This window comes from Cupressus sempervirens, chromosome 6 (genome assembly GCF_028749045.1).
Source record: "Cupressus sempervirens isolate cs-2001-9-10 chromosome 6, ASM2874904v1, whole genome shotgun sequence".
In the NCBI taxonomy this organism is placed as follows: Eukaryota; Viridiplantae; Streptophyta; class Pinopsida; order Cupressales; family Cupressaceae; genus Cupressus; species Cupressus sempervirens.
This window is the reverse complement of record NC_143123.1, coordinates 35,204,489-35,214,772: the sequence shown is the minus strand read 5'-3', so window position 1 is coordinate 35,214,772 and position 10,284 is coordinate 35,204,489. Positions and strand designations below refer to the sequence as shown.

The 10,284-nt window shown below is 31.9% G+C and overlaps 1 protein-coding gene across 1 annotated transcript; it reads right to left on the bottom strand.

The window, feature by feature from the left end:
• Positions 1-7,493: 7,493 nt before the first annotated feature.
• On the bottom strand, positions 7,494-8,645 carry LOC149550959 (uncharacterized). Its single transcript, XM_089789604.1, has one exon. The coding sequence runs from the start codon at positions 8,624-8,626 to the stop codon at positions 7,625-7,627; it is 1,002 nt and encodes a 333-aa protein (XP_089645730.1). The 5' UTR covers positions 8,627-8,645; the 3' UTR covers positions 7,494-7,624.
• Positions 8,646-10,284: the final 1,639 nt, after the last annotated feature.

Genomic DNA, 10,284 nt, shown 5'->3' with positions numbered 1-10,284 from the left:
ACTAATGGTCAAACTCTGCACTTTCCTATGGTGACCTTGACACCTTGGTGAGTTGGACTAGTATTAAAGCCAATCCTATTTGACTCAATTTCCTATTGAAGGGAAATATTGTTTAGTGCTAACTATTTCTATAGGGGAGTAAAGTTTTCTAGAAGAATTCTCTTCTATTACCTCCCATGAACTTTGGCAATGAATGACTTTTTTGATATTGGTTCTTTCTACAATATTGGGAATGACTTCTCATTTAATACAATATCTCGACTTTGAATAACCTTCTTAGCAACTATATTTCAAATTCTAAATCCATATTTCTCTTCACCATAAGAAATAAATATTACTTTCTATGATTTAAAATCCATCCTTTTCCTCTTTTCACTTTGGATATAAACATAAGGTTTGCATTTAAATATTTGCAAGTGTGAGTACTAAATTATTTTCCCCAACTATTCTTCTTCTTGGATACCAAAATTGAATCAAGATGAGCAACTTTGGTTGATGAATCACCATGCTGTAAGCCTCCACCCAAAATTTTGTGCCCAATCCAATGTTAGAGAGCATACAAAAGGCTCTCTCAAGTGTAGTTTTATTTAATCTTTTGGCTTCTCCATTCTCTTGAGGAGTAAAGGGAAAGACCTCAATCCTTATCCACACAAAAAGAATCAATTTTTGAGCAGAAAATATCTCTTTTATTATTAATTTGTAAACTCTTAATTTTATTCCTAATCTAATTTTTAACAAGAGCTTTAAATGATCTAAATGAAAATAAAACATCTAATTTCTTAGAAAGCATCTAAATCCACAATTTTGGTGAACTATTATCTAGAAAATAAAAAAGGAATTTATCTCCTCCAATGGATGTTATGTATGTAGATCCAAAGAGATCCAAATGAACTAGTGCCAAGGGTGTTCCTTTCCTTTCACTACCAATTTTTAAGCAGTTGACCTGCTTCCTCTTACCATAGAGACAATACTATCAAAGTTCTAAATCATTAGATTTTATACCCATTAGTTGTTCCCTTTTGAGTATGATGTTAAAAGACTTATTTCTCATGAAAAAAACTTTGATGTTGAAGCTTTGAGGTGTTATCTATGATTGTCATACCAAATCCCACTTCACCATTATTTTCTACATTATATAGACTAGATATTCTAGCTCCCTTTGCCACTGTCATCAATCCATTGGTTAGTTTCCAAGTATATGGATTGAAGAAGGTATAGAAGCCTTGAGTATGTAATGAAGAAATAAAAATTAAAAAATTCTTTAATTTAGGAACATGGTGTTTACCCTTATGTAACCATGTACCACCTCCTTTGGGTAATAATAAAAAAGATTTAATGTATCCCAAGTCGAAACTTCCAAATTGACCTTCTTGATAATTTAAAAGGCCTATATGCAAGAATATGCATGAAAGGAAGCACCATAATCAAGCACCCATAAATTTTAAGTAGTATCACTTGTTGTCAAAATTAGGATATGATCATATTTTCATTGACAATATTGCCTTTTTTGTATCGTACTCCTTGTGCTTTTATGTAGTTTCCACAATCTTTCTTGACATGAACAACTTTGGCACAAAACTAGTAAACACATTTTCTCTCCCATGTCTTCAATCTCCTTGCTAATTTGGATCTCCTATGATGATTATTTATGGATCTATTATGACTATGACACCTTCCCCCAATTTTGATGCTTACCACCATTAAAGCTTGACTAGTTGAGGATTCTTGATTTTTGCCTTCTCATGTCCTCACTAAGAAGAGTAGCAAAAATGTCATCATAAACTAACTTACTCTTACCAAAAATCAAAGTTCTTACCACCATCATGAGATCATCTAAACTATTTAGTGAAGAACATAACAACAAAACAACCTTGTTCTTATCATTTTTAGACAAGCCAACTAAATTAGCTTGACATAACAAGGTATTCAATTCATTGATGTGATCAAACATAATAGATACTTCCCTAATCTTGAGATTATAGAGATTTTGTGTGATAAAAATATTAATTTTCTATTGATGTCATTTCATACATGTCTTTGAATTGTCCAAAATGGCATTGTTGTATTTTCACTTAATACATTGAAAGTCATATTTTCAAATAACAAGAGAAGAAATGTTGCCTTTGAATTTTTGGCAAGAGTCTCCCAATCTTCATCTTTCATTTTTGATTGATATTTTGTTGTTCCCCTAACTACATGCACAAGATCTTGCTTTATCAACAATGATTGCATTTAAACTTTATAGAAATTGAAATTATGTCCAAAGAATTTGTACACCTTCAATTTTTCCATGACTACAAAATTTCAACCACTAAATTTGTGACTAGAAATCCATAAAGCTTTGATACTAATTTTAAATCAAAAGAGTAAGAAATAAAGACGTGAACATCAAAAAGTAAGAACACAAAGACACACAATTTATCATGGTCTAACAAAACTTTTCCTACACCTAGATTGAGCAAGGGAATCTTTTATTAATGTTTGAGTATAATATGCATCTAAGCTACACTGATCAAATATAAATATAAGCTCAAAAGGGCTTTTGATTATCTAATTGGAGTTGAATAGAAAAAGCATATTTGAGGGAAAGAAAGAAAGATTTTTGGACTTCCCACCCCCATCAATTTACTTAAATAGAAAGAATTTTTAAATATTATTAAAAGGTTATTTTTTTCCATTCACTATGCAACATTTATTTTTTTGATAAAATAATACATGTTAATCATATTTTAAATCTTATTCAATTTATATTCCATTAAATAAAATGATTTATTTTTAATTTTATTTTTATAAAATATTAACTAATAATATCTATATATTTATTAAAATATATATTTAATATTTATTAAGGAGTTTAAAAATAGTAGGTTACCTAGAAAACATCATCTACAAAATTTTAACATAAATAAGTCAAAATATATTAAACATATATAAATTTTATATTTTAAAATTCTTTAAAATTTAAAATTTATTGAAATTAATAAAATGGGTTTACAAATAAATTAAATATCTAATATGTTCTACAAATATATAAAATTTCTAATATTGTAGTTAACAACAATAAATTTTAAATAATAAGGACTCTTAATATAAACTAAGAATACACAAAAATTATAGACAAGAGATAGGATATATCATGATTCACCACAACTATGGCTACATCAACATTGAGAGCAAAGCTAATCAATTATTTATTTAGTGTAGCTTGCAGCGTGCACACACAAGGCTTTGCCCTTATATTTATACAATAGTCTTCACAAGAAGATGAAGAGATAAATGAGAGGAATGTGAATTGAATAGACACAATAGTTGGACTTCACATCCAACAATCTCTCACTTTAAGTTCAACTTATGTTGCAACCTCACATCTAAACAACCTCCCACTTAAACTCTACTTTGCCTTACTAATCCCAATGGCAAGAAATTTTGAAAAGAAAATCTTAATAGCTAGAATATAAACCACAACTATTTGCTAATCACATCCAACTAACCAAAAAACATTAGTAGATTTATAACTACACAACTAGCTCATACAATAACCCACCAAATATACCATCTTCCAACAAAACACACCAAAAAGCCATTGATGTGCAAAAAAACTACAAGACCATTATAGAGAAATTTAAATTTCATGAGCAATGTCAACTATAAGTTGACTCAATCTACCAATCAGCACATGGAAGCCATGACATTAACTTGAGATGACCTACAAACCCCAACCTTCTTGTAAAATGAAATCTTTCATGTTGTCACAAAAAGACCACACTTTGTTGTTAAACAAGATTAAAGTAGAACAATAATAGATGACCTCAAAAAACTCTTGGAAGGAACACCAATGCTAATCATAACTTATCCTTCTACCAAAACCATCAAGTGCCTAGCCATTTCAAGGATTATATCATTTACCTCCCCAAATGAGAGCATTTACAACACCCAAACACCATGAATGAAAGCTCCTATAAACAAGAAGATCAAACTCCAAACATTCCAAAACAAAGAACAATATCAACCATGTCTTAAATGCACAAGGAGACAAATCTATTGTGTAGACAAAGCATGGGGATTGAGAATGCTCTTCCAAGATAGACCAAGTCACAATGACTCTTCTCCAATAATATTCTCCAATAAGTCTATAATGAACTCGTGTCCATCCATAGGTGTAGGCTCCTCCAAAGAGTAATCTTCTCAAAAAAATGTTATCTAAACCAAGATAACTATAGCCTCACCCAAGCCTCTTGGTTTTCAAGAGCACCTCCATGATCATTATCGCAAAGTACCTATTACCAAGAGCACTATCCAAGATTAATTGTCAAAACTCCCACTACATGTCTACATAACCTAGGAACACAACATGACAACTTGATCTCCACAAATTAGAACCTCATGATCTAAAGACTATAAACTACCATGAGAACATGTATCATATCAATGCTCTAATATACAATCAAGACTTCACCATGACACAATAACAAACATCTCCAATCCCATGGAGGAAACCATCTCATGACAACAATATATTCTTGGTAAAACTCACACTATAGTGTGACACCAAACTATTTATGATCTATCAAAAAATAAAATCTAGAAAAAGAAGATACTAATCATCACATGCTCAATGATGATGCCTGAAGCTACAATTTATCCATACTATGAATAAGTAGAATGAAAACCAACACCTCCCAATAAATTTTTGAGAAGTCTCTCATGACTATCTCCTTATATAGGACTACCTTGATCATAATTATTTGTCCCCTCTAAACAATCGATGCCTCTTGCTCACTAATGTATTTAAACAAGACTAAGTCAGCCAAATAAATTGCTATTTATCTTTACTCTATGGAGATAGCAACCCACTTAGGGTACCTCTACATCCATTACTATTTATTTTGATGGTCATGTAAAAAGGATTTTTTTTTTTTTTTTTTGGGGGGGGTGGGGTGGGGGGGTTGTGTGGTGGTTGTGCTTGCAGCAAGATTGACGATTGGGTCTTTACATCTAATGAATGCCAAACCAAATAATTTCCAAATAACATGAGTACTCTATGCTCCACCTCTCCATGACCTTCCATCTTCTATGCAAATACATAATACCACACATTCAAATGTTTAGTCTTGATCACTCATGTGATACTTATGGGCTTCCCTAATGTATGAGGGAACTAGTGATAGTACCACAATCCAAAGAGATATTGCTCCAAATCCTATAACATGTCTTTGGCCTCACTGTCACTCTTAAATGTATGTTTGGGTATGGTAAAAACAATAGAAAAGCTTATTCTTCTTCAAATCCTATTAAATATCTAGGTCTTCATTTTTTCCTCAACAAGTTTGGTGAACCTTTTGTCATATCATTAAAAGTTTTCCATATAAGAAAACTTATAATCTAAGATTACAACCTCAATTTTTCTAACCATACTCAAAATTCCATCTGACTTAATTTTGGAAATAATGGTAATTCTAGTAGTTTTCATGTCAACTTATACTTTGCTAAAAATATTTATTTCTTGGAAAAGGATTTTTATTTTACCTTATCTTCTTTGTGGTTCAAGCAGATCGAAAATATAGTGCAACAATCACAATTAGGCATAAACACTTTTTAAACCATCCAAGCCCCATCTCCATCACATGGGAAATTAGGAAAATTATTTATGGAGACAACACATTAGAATAAACCCCAACTCCTTCAAAAGATAGCATTATATCTTCATATGAACAAACTTCTTTACTACCCTCTTTGCTTGATATCTCTAAATAGATTTAGGCTCAACCTTTGGTACTTCCTTTAGAGGGGCTCAACAAATTCAAATTTTCTTTTTCTTTTTTAATGATTTTCTTCACCTATATCTTTAGTTTTTGTAATACTTTCCTTTTAACATGACTCTTCTTGACTTGGGTTTTTATACTATACTCTTCTCTCAAGGATCTTAGATACCCTGATACAAATTGTTAATATAAATTGATAATATACAAAAAAATAGAGACAAGAGACACGATATATTGTGGTTCACCATAACTTTGGCTACATCCACATTGAGAGCAAAACTAATCACTTATTCAGTCATTGTAACTTTGAGCTTGCATACACAGGGCTTTGCCCTTGTATTTATACAATGGTCTTCATGAGAAGACAAAGAGATAAATGAGAGGAATATGAAATGAATAGACATGAAAGTTAGACTTCACATCCAACAAGGACAACAAGTCTTCCATTTTCAATTCACTATTGTTTGAGCACTATAGCATCTTTCAATACAGTTCTATTTGTTGGCATTGGGCCAGTGTCCCTCGTAGGATTCATGACATGGCTTAGTTGTCTCATGTTGTTCTATAAGACTATTAGTTGCATTGGGCATTGACTGGTCGATCTTTTGGTGGAACAACAACCCTGACCTTTCTAACAATTGGTATCAGAGCTTGGTCATAGGTTTGATAGTATCACGCTGGTAAAAGAAATAATTATGCACTATGTTATGGGATAAATTTAGTGATTCTAAACTATTCATATGCATGCTAATTTTTTGAATTGTATGTTTCTTTTTTTTTAAATATACAAGGTAAGCAAGTCTTTCATTTTTCATTTTTCTATTGTTTACATAGTATAGCATCTTTTCTATTGTTCATGAATAGTTATAATAATTTCTTCTCTCATTTTAAATTGCATGATAAGTTTAGTGATTATGAGGTATTATTGTGCATGATTACTATTTTTATTAAATAAATTCCAAATCTCCTTTGCTAAGGTATAACTACTATTTATTTATTTTCAATCCTTTAGATTCTATCACTAATTATACAATTTAGTCAGGGGACATATGTTCTATACAGTTTTGTGGAAATATGCACCCTTGCATTACAATGTTGGAGTCCAAGGTTACAAATAAATTGGTGACATCACTAAAGGAAAGAGATGTGTCATCATACACCAATTCAAAATGTGAAGGGGATTGTGGTGACAAAAACCAATTAGTGTATGCAAATTTATACAATGAATTTGGACATGATAACGTGACCCAAATCTATGTGTCATGCGTACAATGAAACTTCCTAATCAACTTTGGTATTGGCTAAGTCCAAAATATAATGGAAGTTCCGAAAAAAGTCTAAGTGCCCTCTTTGACAAGCACATGCATTTTAGTTTAGTGTTTAGACATTTCCATCAACTTTCATACAATGAAACTTCTTAATCATCTTTCAGACTTGTATCTTAAATTCCGACCACTCTTAAATGTTACATACTAATGAAAAATTAAGCTTATAAAAATAAGTCAACTTTGACTATTTAACACTATTAACTAAGAAACAAAACCTTAATACGTAATGTTTAAATAGTCCAATAAATAATATTGATTACTTACACTCTAGATATTATTCTTGCATAGTCTATGTATATATTGAAAAAACTAACATAATCGAATTAGAAGTCAAATTGTAACATATACACTTCATTAAAAAACAGGTGACATAATATTACAACACAATGCTCGAGTCGAAGTATTAAAGAAATCGGAATAAAATTATTAAAAGAAATGATAAATGAATGAATAAAGAATTCGCAATCAGAATGTTCTGGTAGCAGACATTCTCACAATAATAGCCAACCATTGACCAAGAAAAAGGGGCGCTGGTTAGCTAAGGAACTCTTCAAAGGAGAGAGCTGAGTTTGGAGAGGAGGAGTCGAATTTGTCCACCGCATCATTTGTTGACAATGCGAAGGGCGTTTCAAACTGAGTAAACAAATCCTCTGCAACTTCTCTTTTCCTCTTTGTCGTTACCGCTAAACTCTTTTCTTCACTCAACATGCCCGATTCTTCTTTTCTCTCAGCAGGGCTAGCGTGGAGGAGTGGAAAGTTGAGCAGTGCTCTGGATCCCCTTATTCTGAAAGCAGCACGGTCATATGCGAGGGCTGCGGCCTCCGCAGTTTCAAACGTGCCAAGCCAAACTCTAGCCCCCTTCTTAGCAGGATCTCGTATTTCTGCCGCAAATTTCCCCCACGGCCGCTGCCTCACTCCCCTGTAATGCGGCGCTGCCTTCCTCTGCGGAGCCGCCGCCGTCTCCTTGCATGGCGGTGCGGTTTCACACGCAGGAAAATCTTGTCGTACGTTACTAACAGGCGGCGGCGGAGGAACCGACGTAACTAGATGTTTATGAATTGCAGGCTGCGGTGTAACTGGAAACCAATCGTTGTTTGCGGCTTCCCTGAGGAGGGTGTAGAGCAGCATATTGTCCGAGTCATTTTCGTTGAGAGGGAGTTTATCCCAAACTCCGCTGCTGAAAACAGGGCTCACAATATTATTGCATCCGATTTTGCATGATGGCGGCGCTTCCCATTCAAGACGACCTTGCTTCTCTAAAACGACGTCTTCAAGTGGCGGAGGAACCGACACACCAAGAGATATACACCTTTTCTTGGGCTTCCTTTCGCCAAGAAAATCACCACTCGTTTCTTCTGGTGAACTCGCACAATTATGCGTATCAAAAGATCCATGTATCATTTCATTCAGCATGTCGTTCGAATTATGATAACTAGAATTCCATGAACCAAAGTTGGGATCTACAATAGATGTCGGGAACTCTGTTAATGAAAGAGCGGAGGGCAGGTGGTGGTGGTGAATGATCTGAACACACATGATTCAATTGATATCTGAGACGCTGGTACGTTTTGGGTATATATGATTTTGTGTTGTGAAAGTGGAGAAGGGGAGGAGGATGTCGATGGTCATTGCGGACGTTTTTACAAAGGCGTGCGCAGTCGGTACGTCAGACGTCCACTTGTGCGGGTAGGGCATGCACCATGTGGAAAACGACAGCATGACTCGTGGTGGTGACGTCATAAGGTCTTGTCACCAAACTATACCTTAAATCAAATACTAACAAATTTTTATTTCTACTTTTAGGTTTATTTGAATAAAACAACATCAGATATCAAAGTAAGATTAGTTGGCTAGGGGGTCTACCCCTGGCCTATTGTGCGGGTCAGGCCCCCTACTATCTACCGGGCCTTAGAATAGCGGGGAATATATTAACGAATTACTATTGGTACACTACATGAATAATGATTAGAATATGGACTCTCATTAACCCTCATTTCTTGACAGAGAGTTTTAATATGAGGAGCTATTTTTTTTTCTTCTTATTTTATTTGTGGCAATATACTATTGTATCCACTATTTTGAAATTTGATTAGTTTTTACCAATCACAACAAATTATTTTAAAAAAACTTCAATATTTCTAATATTTTTAAATTTATTTATTTTCGAAGGGTTCTACATATTTCAAATTTTTCAACTAATTTATAGATCATATTATTTAAACATATTTTATCATATGATTATTTATTATATTTTTAGTTAATTGTAAACACATCGAAAATATTTGAAAAAATAAATATGAAGTTACAAAAACTATTAAAAAAAAATGCACTTTAGATTTTATTATTTTAAAATTTAAATTAAATTAAATATTTTTTCTAATTGACATTTCATGCATCCAATATACTTAATAAACATTATAATACCATTGCTAGAGTATATTATCATTTAACAACATTTTTTAAAATTTTCAAAACATAAAGTTTAACTTCTTATTTAAAAAAATATAAACATAAAGTTCAAATTTTTAAACAATTTATAAATTATGAATTCTCTGACTTTCTACAATAATTTTTTAACTATACATTCAACTAAATTAAATTTATTTAAAATATATAAAAAAATAACAACTTATATTCCATAAAGTCCAAACAAATACAATTAGCTATATTGGCAAATACCATGCCACTATGTGGCACTTGTTTCTAAAAGGTGTATAGTGTAAATATGTTTGTGTGTAGAGCATCTTTTATCAACAAATTCATATGCATATGCAAGTTAAAATTTGGTATAACTTCTACTATGCAAATGTTAGCATTGTAAAATAAATATAGTAGTTTATGATTTCTTTTAATAATGATAAAAAAACTAAACATAACTTTTGAAACATTTTTTTAAAAGTAAATATTAATTTTTTTAGATATATGTTTGGTAGAAAAAAATTATTTTAGAGGAATTTTTTCAAAATCCACTCCAAAAGTGTCTTTCTAGAGATTTGATATAAAGAAAAAGTAGGATTGTATTACTTAATTATCATATAGTCTATTATTTCCTCTTGAAGCAACTTTGCTTTTCACTTTTATAAAGTAGTTATTGTCCCTTCTTTATAGAAATTATCTCCTTGTACTAATTTTTTAATGATTAACTAATATAAAAAAATCAAAAAAATTTATAAGTGAATATCTAGTTTTATGTA

Bases quoted from the DNA above. Each gene is read 5' to 3' on its own strand.
- LOC149550959 (XM_089789604.1), bottom strand. From the start codon at position 8,626: ATGTGTGTTCAGATCATTCACCACCACCACCTGCCCTCCGCTCTTTCA.